General features: G+C 41.6%; 1 protein-coding gene across 1 annotated transcript; it reads left to right on the plus strand.

Moving 5' to 3' along the window:
• Positions 1-973: 973 nt before the first annotated feature.
• Positions 974-24,012, plus strand: gabrd (gamma-aminobutyric acid type A receptor subunit delta). Its single transcript, XM_085781353.1, has 9 exons — positions 974-1,554; positions 12,850-12,965; positions 15,310-15,377; positions 16,489-16,709; positions 18,633-18,715; positions 18,833-18,970; positions 19,379-19,534; positions 21,167-21,378; positions 22,950-24,012. Exons 1-9 carry the CDS (start codon positions 1,487-1,489, stop codon positions 23,271-23,273), a joined length of 1,386 nt encoding a protein of 461 aa, XP_085637479.1. The 5' UTR covers positions 974-1,486; the 3' UTR covers positions 23,274-24,012.
• Positions 24,013-25,203: the final 1,191 nt, after the last annotated feature.

The raw sequence follows: 25,203 nt of genomic DNA on the forward strand, positions 1-25,203 counted from the left end.
TCACCAGCCATTATCCTGATTAGTGAGCAGAGTGCACACTTAGTCTAAAAGGAGGTTACTACACACTCTACACACTGTGTTGTCTTCTTTTTACTGCACTAATTCTGGTTTCTCATTTTGTGTGCTGTGTAAAGCTGTCAGAAAAATAACATGAGAGGCTACAAAGTCTTTATTTATCATTATTCAGAGTTTGATTAAAAAGAGGCTGCAAATATTATTCCACATTCAAACAAACAAAATCAGATGAAATTGAATAAATACACATATTTAGGCTTAAATGGTATTGTTTCTCCAGAAATGAATTAATGTTATAAACTCACTATTTTAAGATTTGATTTTTAAGAATTACCGTATGTGCATATTAGATCATGTCTGTAAGCCCCACATTGGCATTTTATTCTGTGTTTTTTTTTGTTTGTTGGTTTTTTGTATGTAGGCTATGGGAAATTGATATTTCTTGGTTGGACCTCATATGTTTTTTAAATCAATGAATAACACTTTTAACTTAATTTTAACAATAACAGGACAAACATAAGTCTCAAATTACCAGTCTTTTATAGCTTTAATTCAACAGCCCAATTATGAGTTGAGAACCATTGGAGAACCTGACCCAACAAAACCATGGCTGCAGTCCCTAAAAGAGCCACAAGTTGTCTTAGTTTTACCTCCGCTCTTCATTAATGGGGAGGTTCCCTTAGCTTGGCTCAACTCAAGGACTTCTGGTAGGCTATCCAAACCCACTTTGGGCCCCTCTGGCCCCAGTGTGGCTGTGAGTGTTTTCCACCACAGAGAAACACACACTTTATCCGAGGCGCTAATTAATCTAATGGAGATTATTCAGATGTCTCAAACATTGCATAATATGATGAAGTCTTATGTGTTCGTGACGCCCCCCCCCCCCCCCCCCCCCCCCCCCTCCATACACACCCTCCCCACCTCCCCCTCCCCCGCCTTCCGTGTCCAGATTGAATCTGACGTTTAGAGGCCGAGCAACAGAGGGATCGACAGATTAGTAACTCTCTCTCTCTCTCTCTCTCTCTCTCTCTCTCTCTCTCCTCTGTTGCTGGGGGACCGGCGGCTGCAGCTGAAGCGGCGGTGGATCGGTGTAGCGGTCGGACCAGGAGTTTTTTTTGTACCCCCCTCCTTTCCCCCTCAGAGGTGCGCTCTCCTCTGGTGCGCTCCTCCTGGACGCGGAGGAACTGGGGAGCAGCTGATCATGGGGTCATCATCATCACCATCACCATCATCACCATCACTATCATCATCCTCCTCATCACCATCATCCTCGTCAGCGTCTTCAGCACTCTCAGCGCTTCTCTGTACTTTCTTCTTCTCGGCGCCGGATCACGAGATGATGAGCGCACTAAAATAAAACTCCGTGGTTTCTGTCGTCGATTTTGAAAAACGGGGAAACTTTTTTATTATCATTATTATTTTTCTATTTTTTTTCCTGTATAAAACTGCTGTTCATCATAAAGCGAGTGGAATGGAGGTCCCAACTTTCCTGCTGTCGAGTCTTGCCCTGCTCTTTGTCGGAGGGGACATTTTCACCTGGTAAGACCAGCCTTGCCTTTCTTTTATTTTTACTTCTTGCAGGTGTCTACATGTAGGTACCAGGACTCATATGTTGAGGGGGGAGTGAAAAGTTGGATGTTGCATTAACTTAAAGTGATCAGTGATGATGGCGAAAGAACCAGTGGGAATCATGGTTACATCATGAGGGAAGCGTTGTAGTACCCAGACCTCTCACATCACCTTAAATCATATCTTTTTAAATATCAATGTCGTTGAATAGCCTGCAGTTTTATCTGCTGTATTAATAAGCATGGCGCCTAAATTGAGTGAATTGAATTTACGTCAATTTATCTTATTTGTTTCTGTAAAAACACTGCTCCATGCGCACAACCTGAAGCCCACTCTCTGCTCTGCTATGCCCACACCTCCACCCCACCTCCCCCCAGGCACATGGACCGGATGACACTATTTGCATAATGCATATGCATAGAACCAAGTGATTGTTTTTTTTTTTTTTTTTTACATTTTTTTTTTATGTGGAGATCCCTGAGGAGGAGATGAGGAGAGTGGGTGCGTTTGCCAGATAATGTCACCCACCTTCAGGCCTGTTGGATAGTGAGGGGAGGGGGTCAGATATCAGGTGGTAGATGAGGAGAGGAAGACGAAGAAGTAGAGGGGGCCCTGTTTACTGGAGAGTTTGGGGCCGGTTCTGCTGCTGCTGCTGTAGTCAGATGAGCAGCTTCCATCACAGACATGTGACTGAACAAGGATTACAACGCCTCCTGCTCACTGCATGTTCTGCTAAAATTAGTCTTTAAAACTGAATCAGCTAAGGACCTAAAGTGAGGTGAGTGTAAGATGATCAGATAGTTAGAACACTGATCCCTTTGACTGAAGACAGCCCCCAAATTCAGGGCCTTTAAGGTCATTTTGCATTGATACCTAACCCATGACCTAATTACACAGAAAATAGTGGATGCTTTTGTCAACCAGGGTCATCCAAACCATTCAGAGCCCCTAAAACTTTATGTTTTCAGTAGTGTATTCATCTGCAAGCAGTCCAAATGCCCTTGTGATTTTCTCCGTAAGCTTTCGCAAGCCTCGGATAACCAGCATCAACTATACTGAGCTCCAATTTTCCCAAAGCCCATACGCCTCCACTGACAAAAAGAGCAAAGGGGTGAAGCGGTTAAATCTCTGAGTGAAATTTGGGCAAATCTCTCCTTTTGTCCCTCTTGGCTGTTCACCAGCAGAGGGAGTAATAGCTATTGTAATTGGATTTTCCTGCCTCCAGTCACTGCTGTTATTATTATTTTGTTCCGAGTACAATGCAGAGTGTAGGCTTTTTTTTGCACCTCATTATGTGTCAGCTCTTTCTTTCTCTATCTCATAACACACACACACACACACACACACACACACACTATGGGGTTCCATCGATATCAAAATATGCAGCAAGTCCGCGTACATGAACACCTCATGTAGTTTATCCAAAAATGTGCTGATATTTCCTTTGAAACCGATGCCAGTATTGCTGAAAACTCCATATTTCTTATGCCAGGAGGCTGGGAGTAAAAGCTTAACAAACATAACAGTAACCCGGGGGGGCAAACTTCCGGGTCACGTAAACCTGACCAATTAAATATCCAAATCAAATTCAATCCTGTGGCCCGTTTTTCCACTTCGTATTTTTGATCAGAGCCTAAAATAGATTTTTTTTTTCGTTTTTATTTGAGATATCATGTTAGATTAAAAAACATAAAACAAAATAATCCGTCAATTTTACATTTTTTGATTTTTGATTGCCAATTGAAAATAGAGAGAACGAATGATACAGGGATTAAAATCCGGACCACTAACTTTGTGCCTGTGTTTAACAACATTTGTCAAAAAGTGACGTGCAAGTAAAGTAGGCTACGCAACTCCTTGTTACACGTGACGTAGTTTGCGCATGTCATTTTCAAGTGCATGTGAGCGTGTTCAAATTTCTGCGTGTGTTCGCAAAAAAACCCCGCATAAATAATACGTCACTCCGCGTCGTGTGATTACCGGTGTGCAGCAGTCATCACGCGAATGTGCGCGTGAACGGGGGACCATTATAAGTAAATGGGGAAACTACATGACACGCCAGGCGCTGCTTTGCTACACAGGCCTGTGACACGTTCAGTTGATACTGGCGCACAAATTTTGAGATGTATTGACCGCCATACACACACACATACATACACACTCATACAGTGCTGTTTTGCCTTTGGTGGTTCAAAGTTCCCTCTTCCCTCCTCTCAGAACAGAATTACACTGGTTCTCTTTTTAGCTCCTCATTTATCCATTTACTTTAAAAAGTTGCTTAGCTTTGGCTCTGCATCACCACCTTTGGTGTGGTGTGAATTTCACAGCTTTTCTTGCCAGCTGTGTCACTTACCCTTCACTTCACTTCTCTTCTACCTGGCCTGCACCTAACTGACAGTGTAATATACTGCAACAGAGACAGAGACAACAGAAAGCACAGGGCTATAAGAGTACAGTAGCACCGGACAGCAGCAGCACCCGAACACAGTCATGAGTGCAGATAGAACATGGCAACACATGGGTTATAGATCCTTCACAAGGCAAAGAATCTCATTGGTTGTTTTACACCATAAAACAATAAGCAATAAGATTGTTATCTAGAGTCCAGAAGTAATTTCAATATAGGTACACAGTCCAGATGCTGTAGATACTGTGCAGCAGGTTGATATAGTCTATTGTAATGTTTTGTTGCTAGGTGACACCTAGTGGTCATATGAAAAAGGAGCAAAGTGACGTAGCTTCATAAACAGAAAACATCTACATCAGGAGGTCAGGAGGAGGTTGTTGTGGATGGATGAATGTGACATGGAGGAGCAGTGTCCAATTGACATGACTGCTATTAGCCTATACAGTAACAATGGTATGGTGATGAAGGTATAGGTATCTTTTTCTCGATGTGGTCAGTGTGTTTATTATAGTCGGGGCTTTCCCAAAGCTTGTCTTTGCAGCAGGTTGCTATGACCCATTTTGTTGCTAGATGACACCTAGTGTTCATAGTCATTATGACAGGAGCAAATGAGAAAGTGTGGTGACGTGGCGGTTTGCCGGCCAAGAACCCGCCCGCTGAACTCGAAGCAACCAATTAAGGCCGGTAACTGTCTGCGAACCTGTCACTCAACGTAACCACCCCCCCATTTACGAAGCCTAAACAACACTAAAACGGTTGTGGTACAAAAAAATCCCCCCACACAGTGTTCATGGAGGTGGAAACTATCGGTAGAAACCAAAAAAATAAAAGGCACCAGGCTGTAAATATGTTTTTTTTAGCTGTAAAGTCGGCTATTTTAACATGGCGGTCAATGGAGAGTTGCTCACTTCCGGAACCAGCCCCCAGAGGCCGGACTGGAACTGCAGCTTTTTGAACGCCCCCCTTCGGACGTTACGTGTTGTAAACATGACAACTGGACAAGAGGGTTGTTCAGGTTGGAGGTGTAGTTGTGTAGGCCTATGAGATACTCAGAAATGCACCAAATATTAATCCACGCTTGAATGTAGTTCCCAGCAAATGCACTATTTACTGCTGTAAAGCAATTAAGTTTTGCTATTACGTATAATGTTAGCATTAGGAGCTGTTTACCCACCAGTCCTGAAGAAATGTTGTGGATTCAACATCTCAAAATCAAACTTTATTCTTTAATCAACAACATCTGATTCAAGAGGTGGAAACAAACACCAATGTTACAGTAATTCCTGTCTATGAGAATAACACACTTGTGACACACTTGAAAATGTGTAGACTGTATACGTGAACAGTCACACACATATTGTAAACAAGAAGCAGTTTGTTTACCCTGCAGTTGATTAGTCGCACAAAATACAAAAAGGGACCACAAAGACAGTTGTAGCGTCAGCACTGGTAGTCGAGACTGATGAAATGCAATGAGGAGAGGCCATGGGTGTCGATGTCATAGTTTACAAGGGTCTTAGTTTCACGATCCAGACTATGACACAACTTGGAGTTTTCAAAATAAAACAGGATCAGCAGCGTCTCAGTTTTCAGGGTTGGAAAATTCAGACTAGTGTCGTGAAAACAAAGGAAAGATGCATTTTAACAAACAAAGGCGCAGTAGTGCTGATGGATAATAACTGTAGCCTCCAATCTGCCCTGAGCTGCGTAGAGAGCTTGTCTTGTAAACACAACAATGGCCGATGCTCACCACCACGACACTCGCCACCACTGAAAACAAACCACTTTTAGTAAAGGACAGATATTACAATTAATTGCAAAATAATCACTCGTTTTTAGATTTCATTTTATTTCTAAATGGACCTTAATGGGATACTTCTCAATTGTTAACTGATGGACATAGTGGTTAATGCAAATGTAAGTTTTTATTACACACAAACCAAAAACAATTACAAACATTGCCCAGAGACCCTCAAGGGCCTCACTGCAATTGGTATAAAATATGCTTGGGTTATGTTTAGCTCAAAGGTCAGTATAACAGACCGTGTGTTAGTTGTGCATTAAAAAAAAAGAAAAAGCAAAGGAATGTGGTGTTTGGAAAAATTTGCATAAATGTGGTATTACAGTATCGTACCTAATTACAACTATGCCTTTAACATCTATTGACCTTGTTCACTGCTGATATTTAACTAGCTTTTCCCGGCTACCAAAGGTGTAGATAGATAGATAGGTGTTTGTGTGTGTGTGTGTGTGTGTGTGGCATGCTTTCATTGTGAAGCAGCTGCAGAAAGTGTTGAGTCTGTGGTCTTAATATAGCCACAGTTTATTCAGGTGTGAGGCTGCTAATAGGCTTGTGCAGCAGATCACAACAGTGAGGAAGAACAGACTCCCATGATGTGTAGATGCATCATTTCCCTACAAACTGTTGGATCCTCTCAGGGTTTGACCAGGTCAATGCGGTCACCACCAGCTGACAGGAAGTGGAGAGAAGATAGTTGAGTTTATGACAGTATAAGCGAAGACGGCAGTGCCTCGAAAGTCAGGAAAGAAGAACGTGCCGCATCGTTAGTTGTTATCTAATGGATGATGAATATGTTTGTGAATAATTACGCACAGGGACACGGTTTCACACAGAAGTGGTGTCAGCTAGTTACCATGACAAGAGTGCTGTTGCTGGGTTTCTCTGCAAAAATATAATAATGAAAAAAAAACTCAATAAAAACGAAAAAACGACTGAAATACAAATGTACATATGCACAGCGAGAGAAGGAGGAGTGGGCAGATCAACACATTCCTCCCATGGCTCATTTCTGGTTTTAGCGGGTTAATCTGACTTTACATGACAGCTGCAGTTGTTTAGTGATGACAGTTTGATTATATATAGTGACCGGTCCTGTGAAGGACAGCTGTTTATCTTATGTGGAAAGAGTGATTCAGGGTCGTGTCTCCAGCAGAGAGACGTTTTGTTTTTGGACACATGAGAGACATGTCAGAGGACGTGATGCCGCAGCATTTAATTTCACCATCCTTCCATGGTCTGTCACACTCGTCCTTACACCTGCACTCAGGTGACACAGTCGTCCTGACTAATCCGCATGAGAGGCTGAGTCAGCGGATAAATCCCCCCCACAGTCCAGAGAGCACATTTCCCCAATAACACAGTGATTTGATCGTGTTCCACCGGCTGCAGGAGCTGGCTCTGCAGGGACACTTCTGTGCTTCCACTAAAAGCCTCCCACTCAATTCAAGGTGATGCACCACACGTGAAACGGTGAAGAGAAACATTGTATTCAAATGACTTTCATTTATCTGTAAAATATGTTCACAAATGTTCCAGTTCTGACAACCTTTTATTTTATAATTTCGATCAATTGGTATTTTCCATATACAATAGGATAAATTGTCTATAACAATATCTAATCCATCATATCTACAGTTTAAGATCATAAATCTTAAAACAATATGGTGCAGTCACAAAATCAAAGCTTTTATTATGAATATGTACAATTACGTATGACAAATAAAAGAACTGCAGTCTTTTATATTATTGTTGTTACTCTTTACTGTTTCTCGGTTGTAGGCAAGCATGTAGCCACTGCGGTCAAGTCTTTAGGGGGGGGAACTGGAAACGGAGTACAGTGATTGAAGGTAGTGATTATTTACGGATAAATATATGGCAAATCTTAGCCCATTTAATACATAAATAAATTTGTATTTCCCTACCACAATTGAGAGAATTGATTCATTTGATTTCATTTTGATGCATTGAGACAAATCGGCAAATATAGTTGTCAGACCTTACAATTGAAATCCAAATTATAAAAACATTTTATAGTTGGAGGTAAGAAATAAAGAACCAGCGTAGGATGTCTGGTAACTGAGCCAAATCAGGATGATGAGTGTTTATGATATCGAAACGGGCTACAACCCTGACTGCAGTTTTCTACTGTTTCCCTAAAATCATCTACAGTCCATTGATTCTTAGTATCACATCCTACTGATATTACCATTATTCTTTTAATTAAATCAGATGATAATTATTTTTATTATAGTTTTATTAATACTACTCATACTTATTCTACTAATGATAATACTGTTTTTATAGATCACTTCAAAATCCAAGTTAGTGTGATTAGAAAAAAGAAAGAAAGATGATATTAAACGATTAAAAGTTCATTTGGGGAAACAATAATTATTCTCTCAGAGTGGAGTTCTGAAATAGATTAATACATAAACAGGAGCTTTCATGTTTTGTGATACTGAAAGAGATAAAATAATTTGTTATTAGCTGTTAATTGTAAATTTTCGGTGTGTGAAAATATCTCTTCTTTTTTTTTAGTATATTTTTTGGGGCTTTTTTGTCTTTAATGGACAGGAGAGTTGAGAGAGAGACAGGAAATGGGAGGCAGAGGCAGGGGGGACAGGATAGGGCCACTCGGTGCGGGATTTGAACCGGGGCTGCCTGCAGTGAGGACTAGCCTCAACACATGGGGCGGGTGCTCTACCAACTGAGCTAAACACTGCCCCGTGAAAATATCTTTTGAGTGTTCTGCAGTCCATACGATCACAATACTGTGAGGACATGTCTCGTGTGTTGGTTTGGGTCCTGTAGGGATGTGTAGTGTTTCTCGTTGATCAAGACATATTTAAATTGGGAGAAGCTGTTTCTTTAGGATTTTAAATGACCACAGCACAGACTCTCAGTGACCTGAACAGGAGAAACCTACTTCAGCTCTGTATTGTGCATCCACCGAGAAACAGAGACACAGAGGGTCAGGGCTCAGACTTCCATGGTCATTTTCAAGAGAGATTTGAATGTACATAAAAACATATAAACACTATTCATACAGGATATACAATAAGATGCCAAGCTTATGTTAACTCAGCCGACTGGCTCATCAGTAGAAACAAACTTGTTCCATGAGTATGAATCCACATGCAATTTACCCCAAATTAGAATTAACCTTATAGGTTCATGAGGTGATTAAAGAGAAAAGGTGAGTGTTTTAGTGCAGGATCTGTACGGGTGAATACTGTGTACACTCTCCTATAACACTACATATACTATCTCCAGCAACTGAAAATTTAATGTGAAAAATTAACTTTTGTAACTTCAGTTATTTTCTCCACAATAAAACAATTTGTTTGTTAATAGCAAAGTAGATTTTCACATACAAGGAATTTGTTTTGGTGTTTGGTGCAGTATATTAGGAAGATAAACAAAATATGAAGATATAAAAAAACAAGCAGTGACTGCAGGTGGAACATGACAGATAAAAGAATAATGCCAGGAAAGGATGGCATTGATGATGGATGTGGGTGACTCGTGCTGGTCTAACGCTGACTGACAGCTGGTAGCAGCCACATGCTAAGAGATGAAGCTATAGTGAATGTAAACATGACTTTTTTTTATAGGACACTTGATATTTCAACAAAAGTAATACATTGTATAGAAGCATGCTGTTGTTGTTTTTGACATGTTCTGCTTTTCATTCTGACAGACTCAGCATAGGTAGTCACCATTCAGCTTGATGTAAAGTCAAATTACCATTTTTTCCCCTATGTATTTCAATTTACATAAAGACTACAGCAAAAACCCATACTGCAGGAGCCACAAATTCACATTTGAAAATGAAATTTTCTCCTGTTTCTTTGTTACAATTTATCATTCCCTCCTGGCCTGCTGCCGTATCCTCTGTTTTTCTGTGAATGTGCACAATGAGAAGGAGATAAATGTGTAAGAAAATTTAAAATATCTTATTAAAGAAATGAATTGTGCAGAGGAATGATAACTGATGTAAAGTGAAATTCCCTAGCATTGTTTGTATTTATTTTAATTGCTATCAAGACTGTAAAAAAAACAAAAAACATTTGGCAGCACATAGGTAGCACCTTTTTAAAGCACATTTTTTTCTTATAAACAATGAATTCTTCCTGTCCTACTGCAGTATCTTTTGTTTTTCTATGGATGTTGGGGCAGTGGGGAGGAGATGAATGTGTAGGGACACATCCAAAGATAATTTTCACATTACACACACACACTCACACACACAAACATTTAAGTTTTTAGTTTGATCTATGCTTTGGATGTTCAGGTGATGAGCAGCGTCAGCCTATGAAGCTAATCAGACTTGTTAGTGTGTGCTGCACTTGATATGATCACAAAAGGACATGAAGGCTTGAATTCTTTTGTTTGTCCTCCTCTTTCTTATCCCTCCATCTGTCCAACGTTCACTCAGAAACAGAAGGATGTGAGATTCAAGAGGCCTCAGGAGAGACGAGTAATGAAAATGATATAGAAGGAAACAAACACACAGCTGTTTGTCCTCTGCAGACGGCTGAGGAAATACAGAGAGGTGAACATGAGCAACACATGTAGAGAGGAAATCAAATGTTCAATCAAAATCAATACGAGTATATATACAGTTTTCAAAATCAGTAAAGATAAGTGGTAAAAACATTCATCTGAACTCTATAGACAGGACACAGTGAGGTCTGAAGTTTTTGTCCCTTGCAGACACTTCCACACACTGTCTCTCTGTGTGATCCCGGCCTGTCCGACCTTGGTGTGTTAATTTCTGGAGGGAAAAGCTCTTTATTTCCAATTTTAGAAAGTGCCAATTAGAGAAAAAAATCCAGGAGTCACATGGTGATTAATGAATTCACTCAGAGCTCCCATTTATTCTCAGACGTGACAGTGATTGTTGGACTAAAAATACATCCACTATGAAATGGATCCACTCAGGAAATGTTTAATGACATGGCAAAGTGTGTGTGTGTGTGTGTGTGTGTGTGTGTGTGTGTGTGTGAGCAGCGTGTTGTTCCACAGAGCTGGGGGTACTACTTTGCTTTCTAGGAGGTCGACTTTCCTCAAATGTCATTCTGATTTCAAAGGTCACTGAAAGAGCTTTTCATAGTTGGTCAATAATAAAACCTTCGATCAGCCGCTCCACCCCCCCCCCCCATGTGGCCTGTTTCCCTGGCAACACCTCCTCCAGCACTTTGTGACTTTGAATGTCACCGAAACCCTCAGTTTTTATTCAGTTCATCTGCTGCACGTCAGTCAGGTCTGTGAACACTGGGGTGTGTTACATCTGAAATGAGTCGTACGTGTTGAATGACAGTGTGTTATTGAAGGGACACACTGTGTTGACATTCAGAGCTTCACGCTGTGCTGTGTGACTGTGTGTGTGTGTGTGTGTGCGCATGTGTTCACTCACGCTGCATGCTGAGTGTTTACAGGAAGACAAAGCTGCCACCTGGTGGATTCTGAGCTGCTCTGCTCTTCTTAAATCCTCCACCCAGGCTGTGGCTCTCAGTGTGGGCTCTTGGCCCTACAGCGGGTCCTCAGGGCTCCAGGGGAGGCTGGTGGGGGGGTCTCGGGGAGAGGTGGGGCGGGGGGTCCCTTTATGGCAGAGAAAAGTTTCAATTTCACTGTTATTCACCTCCTCAGAGCCGAGCAGAATGAAAAATGCATAAGGTCTGTTTTAATCGAGGTGTCACCTCCCAAACTACAGACAGCAGTGAGGGAACTCAATCAGGATAAAAGTTATTAGAGACAGCTTTATTGTCTAATGAGAATCTATTTTAATTCAGAGGAGAAGCGTTTGAGGCTGGAGGACTCACAGCGTGACGTTCAGGCTCAGCTCTGTGAACTGAAGCTGCCGTGGAGAGAAATTATACGTCTGACAGCCTTCAACCAGTGAGACTTCATTACAGGTTAATACAGACTATGGTGGGACTCAGCTGCTGTCTGAGCATCTTTCTCATGCAAAAACCTAATGAATGACAGGTGTTGCACAATGAGCTGCTAATCATGCTACTGATAACACATTATCATCAGCATGATTATCACAGATCACAGGCACTCACAGGGAGGTTTTCCATCCACCCACTGGCTACAGAGCTTATCTGTGCAGGGTTGAATGGAGGGTGAGGTTGGTGTTCATCCTGGTTCTCAGGCCCAGGAAATGAACCAGTGACAGTACTACTAACCAATACATCACAATAACTTTAACTATGTATTTTCGGGGCGGTGTTTAGCTCAGTTGGTAGAGCACCCGCCCCATGTGTTGAGGCTATAGTCCTCACTGCAGGCGGCCCCGGTTCGAATCCCGTGTCATTCCCCCCCTCTCTGCCTCCCATTTCCTGTCTCTCTCTGAACTCTCCTATCCATTAAAGGATAAAAACAAAAAACTGTGTATTATCACCATGGCAACATCAGTCTTTGACCTGTATTGAACTTACTTGAACCTTCTTGCTGTGGTAGCTACAAACTATTGTACCATCGTGCCATCGAAAGTCAGTCATTTCAAAACAAGGCAAATCAGCCCAGAGCACGGTTTAACCAATCAGCTTGGACTCAAGGAAACATAGATAAAAAAAATAAGATCAAATTTGAAAGGAAGATGATTTAAAGATGCAGATTTAAAACACATTTGACTTGGATTCGTAAACACAGTTAGATAAGATTGTTTTTTTTTTGTAACTGGAACTGTAGTTTCTCCTGGTTTTTAATTAAATTTTTATTTTTACAGATTTTCAGGTATGTAAATATGAATATAAATACACTGATACACTCATTAAGATTAATTCATTATAATTTTGTAAACCATTGTTATTGTTGTCATTAAAGAAGATAGCTGTCTGTTGGTAAGGTCTGTTTGTTTTTAGGATGTTTTCTTAATCAGTTAACATGTTTTATTTACAGCTAATACTGTGTTGTATTTAAAGATGTTTTATCATGTTTGTACAGTATGTTCCTGACTGTATCTGAGACTCTGCCAGGTTTTCCTGTGGACTCATGCTGTGGCTGGACGCTCGCTGAAGGCTGCTTCTTTGCTGTCTGTCTCCTTTAGGGCCATGCTGAGTGACATTGGGGACTATGTAGGTACAGACATTGAAATATCCTGGTTACCTAATCTGGATGATTTAATGAAGGGCTATGCCAGAAATTTTCGCCCTGGGATAGGAGGTGAGTATGAGATCTACCTGCTCGTGGCGTTGGGTTGCATTTCACCCCCTCACATTTACAGCCATCCTTAGCATAACACTGAGCCAAGGCACACACAGCAACGTGGATGTTCATATCTCATCCTACAGCTCCATTATCCCAAGATGAGTCTTTATTTCTGTTCTTTAGTGTAAACCTGTGTTTACATCATGTAAAGCTGCTCTGACGGTTGAGGGGAATCTTACTGTATGTTCGTTAAGGACACAAAAATGAAAACGTAGGTGAGGAGAGGCTTTGTTGATAGGGGATGCTGCCTTCAAGGACGAGAGGGAGACGACGGGCGGTGCAAACAATGCGCACTGCTCTGGAGACTTTGCTAAGAATGGCTGCAAGATGTGAAACATCCAATGACCACAGCGATAGATTTCTCAATCTCACAGCTTAACTCAGCTGAGCAGAGGTGAAAATGTGGAACAGGAGCGCTGCTATCATCATACACACACACACACACACACACACACACACACACACACACACACTGCTTAAGCTGATCATCATAATGCAGCATCATGTGGTCACTGCATTCCTATTGATGTAACATTATAATGTGACTCTGAACAGAAGGAAGGGGCTGTTATGACCATTGGGGAATCATGTGTGTTATTTGGGGTAATTCCCTTCATTCAACTCACATCTCATAGCTTTATATTTGTGTCATTAAACGTCAAATAAAAAAATTACATTACACAAAATTAATAAACAGATTCATAAATGTGTTTTGTATATGAAATAACATTCACAGATATGACTTTGCACTCACAGATGTCATTACGTAAACAATCAATGGATTTCACATTGGAGCTGAAAAAAACGTAATCATCAATCCGTTATACAAAAAATATGATCTCTCAGATAGGAAATTTATTGAACCTTTTCTTCCAAAACATTCATTTGGAGACTCAAAAATCTAGAAATGCATGTATAATATAGATATTTTGATATGTGAATCCCACTGTATTTTGGAAAACATTTTTTAAACATGTTTACACATGTAAACATTATCTGAAAGCACTTTACAGGGTGAGGTCAAGACCTTACTTTATTTTTTACTTATCACTATTTATATATGCTAAATTATTATTATTGTTAATATTATTACTACAGCCATCTACATTCATAAATTGGCAGACGTGTTTTTATTTTATTTTTTTTACAAGTGTGTTTCACCTCAGTAGATAAAAAGTAAAATGTCTTGAAAAAACTAATCTGAAAAAGAAAAGAAAAGAAAAAGAAACAATAAACAGACAAAAGAACAGCAACAACAAAAAACGGTGGGAATGAGTCGATTTTTTTTAATGATACACCTATGGTGGCCCAGAGAGCTCAACCAACTAGTACAACTTGACAAAGCACTTGCAACATGGCCTCCTGCTTCTCCCGCTGTTTTGGCCAGAGCGTGTATATAAATGAGCGCTGGTGTGAGTGCAATACATGATGCGGATGCTGTTTGCAAATGCATCGTTTCTGCATTTGCAGGTCACACGACACATTTGTGAATCTGGCTTTATTTGTGTAATGTATGTCGCATTAAAGTTTTATGAAGCAAAATGAATTTACATAAACAAAACAAAGCAGCAGACTGATGGTGAAGACTGTGCAGTGCAAACGTTTCCATTTTTATAAATAGGCTAGTCAAGTTTGCAAGCAGAGCATGTAAAACAAATATGTTATTAATGTGTGCAGCGTCACTGGAGGACGTTGTGTATTTTAGTGTACGGCAAATCTGCCACTGTAAATCACCTCAACAGTACACAGGCACTGCACGGTCAGTTGAATATCACTTAGCAGAGACGATTATGGGATGGCGTTGACTGGTGGGGAATGGTGATATATGATTCCTTAATGTTCAGTATAAATAGCCTTTCTGTTCTGCATCAGAGACTTTGTGCCCTCGAGCGTCCAATCACAGAGGAACACTTCATGCTAATCACATGGCAAACTACTAAGTGGAAACGCTACAATATGTGCGTTTATGTGCAAGTGTGTGTGTGTGTGTGCGTGCGTGCAGGCAGGCAGAAGCTCACCCTGTGCGAGTCCATGAAAGCCCAGTGCTGTTTATGAATGCCCACAGTGTGATGTGCCACTTAGCATGGTTAAACTGGATAATGCTTAATCTCTGTGCGCTGTAGGAGCGCTGGAGACGTGGGAGGGAAACAGATGGATGATGGAGGGAGGATGGGAGGGACTGATGGATGAAGTGAGCAGGGAGGTGTATGTGTGTGTGTGTGTGTGTGTGTGTGGCGGCGGTTGGTTGGGGGGGCGGCGGCGGCAGGTGTGCCTTCTTTTCTGACTTCTCCACCTGCAGGTCCTCCAGTGAACGTGGCCATGGCTATTGAGGTGGCCAGCATCGACCACATCTCTGAGGCCAACATGGTAAAGTTCTCACTCTCTCTCTCTGTCTGTCTGTCTGTGTCTCTATGTCTCTTTTCTCCCTAAACTCTTCTGTGCTGCAGCAAAGATCAAAGATTTGCTATTTGCATAATCCTGATTTATCCCACTTGAGGGTTTGAAAGTGCTCAGTGTGAACATGTGTGACACGTCAGCTCAGTTGTTAGATAATTTGATACTTTCATGGATTTTTGTGCGGTGAGAACCGAAGCTGGTGGGACGGTGCCTATTCTGTTTGTGCCTCTGATTTTACCCCAAACAAATCAATTCATCACTTCTCTTGATTTATCGTCAGAATTAAAGTGTAGTGACTTCTGTAAAGCTGTAAATCAGGGATGATCCACAAATAAAGGTTTCATACAGGTGTCAGAATCAGCCTTTTTCCTCAGTATAAAAAAACATATTTTTCCAGATTTCCACCAAATTATCTGCCAGCTTCTTTCATTTTATTTTTTACTACACTGTTTCTTTCTACCAAATTAGTAATTGTTGTTGTTTCCACTCTTATTCAAATTAATAATGTCTCCCTATTATTCAGCACTTTGACATATATCAATTTCATCTAGTTAATTATTTCTAATTTCTTTTTGAATAAAATACTTTGGATTATGTTCATCACACATATAATCTGTTTTATACTTGCACATGTACATTAATGTAATTTCATTATCTTATCTTCATTATTATTAATGTAATCTCATTACTACTATTGACTTTCTTAACTGCAATAAAGCATATTTAATTTCCACTGAATCACAATAACTAAAACGATTTAGTTTTGCACTCACTTAAAAACATGTAAAATCTGCACAACAGAGACCAAGATAACCTCATTCTTTACGGGTAAAACTCTGAAAACACCGATTCTCACACTTCCTGTGTGGCAAAGAGTTTTTTGTCAGCCACGACACAAGACACATATCCATTCTCCAAAGGCTGAAGTTGTGTCTAGACACTTAAAGCTCAGTTTGGAATTGTTTGGATTGAGAAAAAAATAAAAGTTTTCTTGAGATAAAGTCTACTTTCCAGTTCCCATGACTCAGCCTTTATGTATATGTGTGTGTGTGTGTGTGTGTGTGTGTTTTGTTTCTGGCAGGAATACACCATGACCGTGTTCCTGCGGCAGAGCTGGCACGACGACCGCCTGTCCTACAACCACACCAACAAGACTCTGGGCTTGGACAGTCGCTTCGTGGACAAGCTGTGGCTTCCCGACACGTTCATCGTCAACGCCAAATCTGCCTGGTTCCACGACGTGACCGTGGAGAACAAGCTGATCCGCCTGCAGCCCAACGGAGTCATCTTGTACAGCAGCCGGTACGAGCACACACCCTGGTCTCCATTGGTCTGACTCCAAACCTCTGCAGAATAGACCTATACATATATCTGGGTGCTGCTATCTTCACCCTTTTCTTCTATATTCTAAATGCAACAACCTCAGACAAGTGAGAGCACAGCTGGTCTCTTGTTTGTTGTCTTTATGTGTCAAAGTCTCTTCAAATCCATCAAATACAGTAATCTGAGAGTAAACCGCTTCGTCTATGGGAGCGATATGGTCTGATGTGCTTGTGCTGAAGCTGAAAGTGAAAAGATCTAAAACCACAATCAGACTCAGATTCATTGGTCACTATCATAATGTATGGTCCAGCTGAAAATAGAGGAGAAATACTGTGCTCCACAGATCAGGCTGCACTGGGTCACATTTAAAAACATTTAAAACGCATATCCACAGGACTCGATATCTGTGTGATATAAAGTCTTTCAAAACACAAAGAGCTGTTTTATAGGAGCTGCTGCTTAAGATAAGATATAAAAAAGTGCTAATGCAAACAGGTGAACTTGGAGCTAGAGCTCACTGTTCTGGTGGTTCGTGGGTAAAAGCTGCTGCACAGTCAGTCCTGGCAAGAGTGCAAAGAGGTACTGGGAGGGATGGGATAGTGTTTTGTCCCAGTGTTTTTTTTTTTTTGGTATATAGGTGTATAGTGCAATACAGGGTGAGGACATTTACACTAACCAAATAATACAGGGATGCATATGCAACATACAGTAGGCGATCAATGAACACCAACAAATACAGAATAAACAAACAGACAAAAAAAAACCCCACAACAAAGCAAAAAAACAATGTTGGGCTTAGATTTTTCTCTTGTGTACGAATAGTGTGCATGTGTGTGATTGATTTCTCGCATTAAATATTTTGGGGTGAGATGAGGAGAGAAAACAGTAGTCAGTATTAAGTTAACTAAAGAAAGAATGAGAGAGAAAGGGAGAGGAAAGGACAGACGATTGAGAGAAAGAAAAAAAAGAGTCTGTTTGGTCTCCAGCCGCCCCCCTCAGTTTTGTGGCCTTCCTGACACACTGGTCTGTGTGTGGCCTACTGTAACTCAATTCAGTTTCATTTGTATTGTGCCCAATCCTGCTATGCATTATCTCAAGGCTCTTGACAGGGAGTATGTAAAGGTCTTTATCAACCAGGTGGGTTTGAGAGGAGGACGGAGGGATGGGGAGGGAAAGGAAGAAGGACCATGCTAACGTCTGGGTTAGCCTACAAAAACACATCATCCCTGGTCTTGGCTGAAACTGTTGTGACAAGTAGCCTGCCACCAGCTTCTCCTGACAAGAAAGAAAACCACATCCAGATACAGAGACAGCAACAAACAAACAGCAACTTGAACAACTTACAGCCTACACAGCTGTACCACGTACAGGATGAGGGTGGGGCAAGAGACTAACAACCTCACACACTCACACAATTTAGAGTCTCCAGTCAACCTGACCTGTAGCTACTTGACTCTCTGGACTGTGGGAAGAAGCCAGTGAAACTACACAGGCACAGGCCCCAGACCTGGGGATTGAACCTTGAACCTTCTTGCTGTGTGTTCACCAGGGCTGACAACTGTAACACCGTGCCGCTCAACACCAGATATCACCTCCATAATTTAATTGTTTGTAATTATTTGTTAACGAAATGAGACAATAGATGAATAATATGATTCATAACCTCATATTGTTGTATGTTCTGTTTTTACCATACAATATACCTAGTACAAGGACATATATTTAAAACAATATTTTATCTGATAGTTTGATTAAAAAAACAAGACAAAACAAAACAAAAACATAGCTCTTTCAACAAATAACACATGATTTCAGTGGGGTTTATACCAGTGGGGTGATACCAGATCTGAGTGGATTTAACTATGAATATGAACTGGATTTTTCTTTTTTTGTTGTTCCTAGCATCACTTCGACGGTGGCGTGTGACATGGACTTGACTAAGTATCCCATGGATGAGCAGGAGTGCATGCTGGACCTGGAGAGCTGTAAGTTGAAGGTTTACCCTCGTTTCCTCCACACGTCCTTCAGCAGTAAAGCTTTTGTGCTTTCTTGATATACTGCTGAAATGTTTTCAACTAACGCTAACGGGCATTTCATTGCAGATGGTTACTCCTCGGAGGACATCGTGTATCACTGGTCAGAGAGTCAGAGACACATCCACGGCCTGGACAAACTGGAACTCTCCCAGTTCACCATCACAGACTATCGATTCGTGACAGAGATGATGAACTTCAAATCAGGTGAGCGTTCTTCTTGTTTTCCTGTTTTTCTCCAGGTCCAACACTTTTTTTTTTCACTGTTAAAATCCTTGGCACATTCTCGTAATGTTTTATGCATCGTGTACTATTTAGAGTTTTTGGACTTGGCTCGCCTCCTGTGTTGGAAACCTCTGCAGATTCTTTCTGAAGCACAAGTTTTGTTTTGTTTTCTAACTTCAGGCACTTCTGTGTTTATATTTGATGCGGGAGTGGATGTACAGTAGCCAGGCAGGGGGTGCAGCAGATGATAAGAGCTGCTTATATCTTGATGTTTTGCCACTAGGGGGCAAAAGCGAGAAAACACACATTATTCTCTGTGACATTTTCCTGATGGATAATAAGCTTCGTCAGTGAAGCGATTAAACACGGCGTCTGTTTTCTTCCTCCCAGCGGGACGATTCCCGAGACTCAGTCTTCGCTTCGAGCTAAGACGTAACCGAGGTGTCTACATCATCCAGTCATACATGCCGTCCATATTACTGGTGGCAATGTCCTGGGTGTCCTTCTGGATCAGCCAATCAGCAGTCCCCGCTCGTGTATCATTAGGTTGGTATCAGGTTGATGAAGTCTCTCTCAGGCCACCTCTTATTAACCTGCATCTTCACTGATCAATCACAGTGATCAGCTTTGAGTATCGGTTCACACCTGATTTAGAATACGTCTCCATTAATTGTCTCATTTCCTACTTCTTACACAAATAGACAGGTATGTGTATTGTTTTTTAGCCAATCAGCAGATGGGGCGGGGGTGGGGGGTTCAGTTCACAATGAACCAGTGGCAGTGGATGATAGAGGAGTGGGCAGTCCTTCCTTCAGAGGACATCAGTGGGGAGATGTTGATATCAGGTCTGAACAGGGTGTCAGATTTTCAGAAAATTTACTTTAATTATTTTTTTTAATTGATGTTTATGTCAGACAAATACAAATAAATACGTTTACCTTGTTGCAGTTACATGGATAGGAGAAACATCTTGTGTGCATTTATCAGTATCTGCCCAGCCTTTTTCCCCCCTTACAAACAGCAACAAAAAGAACAAAAAATAAATGCAGTCCAGCAACAATGTACAAAGCAAGCCAGACCTACAACACAAAACATAGATCCACAAAACAAAACAAAACACCCTAGGAAGTCTACATACTATACCAATCCTGTACCTGCATCTAATAAAATATAGATAGATGGTGACATCCTTACATATCCAGCAATTGAGCTAGGAAAGGGCCCCACACCTCATTAAATAGGTCTTTCCTCCCTCCCAGCCACTCTATAGGTGACCCGCTCGTAGCTGGCCATTGAGCTTAAAACCCGTATCCACTCCTTAAAGCAGAAGTAAGTGGTCCGGTCATTTTCGCTAATGCTGCGTTCCAGGCAGGCTTTTGAAATCGTAAATTACAGCTTCAAGTCACAACTTACGACTTTGTAGCGTTTCAGGCAACCCACTCGTGTTTTTCCGACCTGTTTTACCGGTGAAAGTCACTATAACGGCCACTCGTAACTTCCGACCGGTGAACTCGTACCAGATCGAACTGGTACCACTTCACGGTCGGAAAAATACGAGTTTCCTTGAACGCACCATAACAGTCCTCGTCCCTACGTCGCCACATTCACGGCGTTCCTTGGCTGCACACACAGCCCTGCATGCCGTTCTCTCTCCTCATTGGATAAAAACTGTAGGATACGATAAAAGTTTTCTCTTCGGCTCAGAGCAGAGCAGAGGGACTGACAGACCCGTGTTTCAGACCAAACACTCTATGTAAGTGATGCTGTCGGAAGATATAACTATTTAAGACTTATATTAACACAAATATATCACTTACTTCTGCTTTAAAAGTGGACTGAGTGGGAGATTTCCAGTGGCGTAATGTTACCCTGCACCCTGTTGTCATAGCTAAACGACACCAGAGTTTTTGGTGTTTTGACATTTGAATGTTATCTGGAAGTAATCCCAACAAACATAATGCAGGGTTTTTGATTTTCAGAAAACTTCCAAAAGTTAAGTAATAAAAATGTATTTAATTAATCTTTTCATATTCATTGATTCATTGATTACCTTAGCTGTCGGTAAATGTGGCCCCTGTCAACACAGTAGAACAGCTCTGCTCCAGGTTTTGTCACTGGGTTAATGAGCGCTTGTAGCTGCTGGCGGTGCGCATGAGACTGACATTGTTCTTCCTGCAGGCATCACAACTGTTCTCACCATGACCACGCTGATGGTGAGCGCCCGCTCCTCGCTGCCCAGAGCGTCGGCCATCAAGGCGTTGGACGTCTACTTCTGGATCTGCTATGTCTTTGTGTTTGCGGCGCTCATCGAGTACGCCTTCGCTCACTACAACGCTGACTACCGGCTCAAAGAGAAGGCCAAGGTGAAGGCCAACAAGCTCAGCTCTGAGGTGAGGCAATCATTCCCATCATGCTCTCCCATCAGCAGACAACAGCACCTGGCGGCAGTGGGTGGAGGCAGGGGGGTTGTTGTGAGTAATGAGCGTGTCTCTCAAACGTAGAGCTGGCTGGGCCTTTGACAAGCCTCCATTCAGCTGACCTTCAACAAGACAATGAATCTGTATAGAACATAATGGGAAAACAGGAGTCTACTCTACGGGGAGTTCCAGCAGTGATTTTCATCATGCTGTCTGTTTCCTGTGCTGCCGACGTCCATCTTCCTGAGACAGACCTCCAGAATAAGACCTGCCTTCATTATGTTTCATTTTTCAATTAATTTGATTTGAGTAAATATTAACCAAACAAATAACACAAGAAATATGAGGACAAAGTGAAGCTGAATATGATTGTGGTGTGATTTGAAATTTGATGATGTCCACATTAATGACTTCAAGAACCTTTAAATGATGTAGTTTAATGTAAATGAAGATAACTCAGTCACGGATTCCGCCTCGTCTCTTCAGGCAAGTCGCTCCACAGTCAAACCTCGACTGTGAACCGACCAGAATGACCGTGACCTGAGGGCTGAGTTCTGATCTAAGGCTACGATCAGGTTAACAGTTCTACAGTGTACCTCGGGGTCCTGACCAGTGGCCGGCCAGCCACTCCCCAGTACCTTGAATAAGATTTACAAAAATAAAATAAATGTACTTTGACACGTTTTTTTGAGTGAGATAAAAGTGAGTTAAATGTATCACTTGCAATAACAATGTAGATTAAACATGTTCTACAGTACGTAGTCTAAAATTGTACATGTGCAGATGCTCCTCCTCTTCAATACAAGAGATAGGAGCTCCTCAGGGCACAGCTTTCTGCGCCCAAAGCTCATGGAGAGAGATTGAGAGACATTTTACTGAGAGTTTACTTCTAAGGCAGTCAGAGCCGGACAGTGATAAATCAGAGAGGAGGTGACAGCCCTGAACATGAATGTGTGAATGAGTTTCTCCAGATCACAGTGTTTAAGGGGATTGTCCTTCATATGTAGTTTTCAAAGCTCAGGTTTGAGCTTGAGATTTCCAGCAACAGGTTTTACATGAACAACAGACCAGAGAGTGAAGAAATAAAATGGAAGAAATTTTGCACTACCCACTAGTTACTGTTAATGACAGTCTAAAACAACAGGACGGCTTTCAGGGTTTAGAAGAAAGTATATCTAAGACCTGATTACTCAGAAGGCCACGCTGCTTTTCACTACTGCAGCATCCCAAACCACAATAAACCAGATCTACTTTGATGATCAACAGGCTCCTGGGTTTTACATATGGAAGCTATATAAATATCTAAAATGCCAAATGTTTTGACAAATAAAATACCATGAAACTCTGTGGTTCAAAGCGAGAGACTCTTTAAGGAAAATCGGTGTTTGGAAAAAAACAAACAGTAGATGTACTGTATTATTCACATTGTAAAACATGCAGCAGGTTTGGCACGCAGGAAAAATGATCTCGTGGTCATTTAACAGTGAGGAGTATTTGATAATTTTCCTGGATTCTGAAAACTGCGTCTCTCTGTTTCTCTTCAGTCAATTGTAAAGAACGGCAAACAGGCCATGGTTCTGTTCTCCCTGTCCGTCACGGGCATGAACCAGGGTGTCATGATCTCCAGCCGCCACGGTCGGTCCCAGCGCTCCAGCACCGAAATCCCCGGGGAGGGTGGCACCGAGGAGGCCGAGCCGAGGCGGAGAAGGTCCAAGCAGCCGGAGGAGAGCGAGGAGGAGAAGAAGTGCTGCTCTAAGTGCGTCTGCAAACCCATCGACGCCGACACCATCGACATCTACGCCCGGGCCATGTTCCCTCTCACCTTTGCCGTGGTGAACGTGATCTACTGGGTGGCTTACACCATGTGAGCGGGAGGAGGCAACAGGCCTGTGCATTGTATATAAGAAACAGCTGGAGCTGTGCCACCTCAGCGCTGCAGACTGGTGCAGCTGAATCATTCAGTCTGCTGCTGCAGGGAAAACTTCAGACGTGACATGAAGTGTTACAATAGGTGATTATGGAAATATGGTAGTTAATTGGAAGTAGTTACGAGTTTAAAAAGTGTTAACAGGACTTCACATCTTCAAGTGCAAATACAGAGACGTGTTGTATGAAGGCGAAGGGACTGTGTGGCCTGTTGGAGACTCACACACTCAGTGATCCACACATCATCCTGCTACATGGACTATAACTCAGCTCAACACGGGACACGATGACCATCATCCTGCTTGATCCATCTGCAGTACTGACACCCCCCTCACCTCCCCACCTTCCCCAGCTCACATCTTGAATACACAAATAAGCATAGTTAGCTGAACTAACTGGAAGCCACTGTCCAGACTGAACCGCCTGTTATCTCCAAGAGAAAAGCGCCGCCCAGACAAGAGGATAACAAGATGAGGTGTTCTACTATTCTGCATGGCTGATATCACACACCCTCGTCCCCAGTCATCGCCACCCACCCCCCCCCTCTTCCCTCTCTCTGCCTTTTTCTCCTTTGGTCCTCCACCCATTTTTTTTCTAATTCATTTTTTTTTGTTTAGGAGTGTCTTATCTCCTTCTGCCAGTTCTGCCTGTTTCCTCACCATTAAATGGCTTCCTCCACTACCTGTGTGTGTGTGTGTGTGTCTCTTCTAGCTTCAAATGGTCACTTGAAAAGTGAATAAATAAATAAATCCAAATGGTTGTTGGGTGTGAATAATAATAACAATAAAAAATGCTGGAAGGCCTCCTGACAGATGCTCTGTGAATGCACAATCTCTAAAACAAAAAATATTAGCTGCAGTGAGGCTTTTTCAACACAAGGCTCGAAAAAAAATGCTAATTTGAGGGATTATGAATAATTGACTTGCATGTTCATCTTGCAGCTTTGTGTCTATTAATAATTCCAGACTCTTGTCTGTTCTTCATCTGAACAGGGAAATTGATTTTAGGAAATTTTGGGGGATGAGAAAGCACTACAGCTTCCTAGCCAGAGAGATTCGATGTAATAATCACAGCACTCTCTGGTCTGCTCTCACTGCAGTCTCTAAAGTCAAGAAAATACTGTTGGAAATCTAATCAGAGAAGGTTACATACAACATCTTGTGCAATGCAGAAGCTTTCTCTGATATATCAGATATTGGACAACAGAGTAGGTTTGTATTGCACATTTATCAACTGTACTTTAACTCTTCAAGACCTGAAATACAGTTGTGTTATTCTGAGAACCAGTAGGACTAAAGTTTATCCATGCCTTTGCCTGATGATGAGTCATGACTCAGGAGGAAACAACTGTCACCAACATCAGGTCCATTAACATCCACAATAAACTGAGCCATGTAAAGCTGTTGGGAGACTCAGTCATGTACGCAGACTGTAAATAAAGATGGATATCAACTCTATACCCACAGCTCTCTGAAGCTCAGAGAAAGCTGATGGGTTGTTGCCATCTTGGCAGTACATGACTCCACCCCCTAACTCCAGGCTAATCCACAAATGGGCCGTCACTCAAAGAGGCCACACCCTCAATTCAGTGTAGCTTTACCGACATAACATAATCACATAGAGAAGATTATTGTCACCTACATCAAAATGTCAGTTTGTTACTCTCAAAAGCAACGAGTCACACAATAAAAAAACAAACCAACACAAGACAAAACTAACAGCCGCATCGGAAATGGAACAAAAATAAAACTGTAAATAAATAATGTGGACAACTACTGTGCAGTGGTAAATAAAGGGCAGCAAATATGCTCAACAGAGTATAGGTTTATATTACACAATTACCATTTATCTTTAATCATCACCAATATCTAA

Source organism: Trachurus japonicus, chromosome 7 (genome assembly GCF_045865225.1).
Source record: "Trachurus japonicus isolate A0001 chromosome 7, Traja_1.0".
NCBI lineage: Eukaryota > Metazoa > Chordata > Actinopteri > Carangiformes > Carangidae > Trachurus > Trachurus japonicus.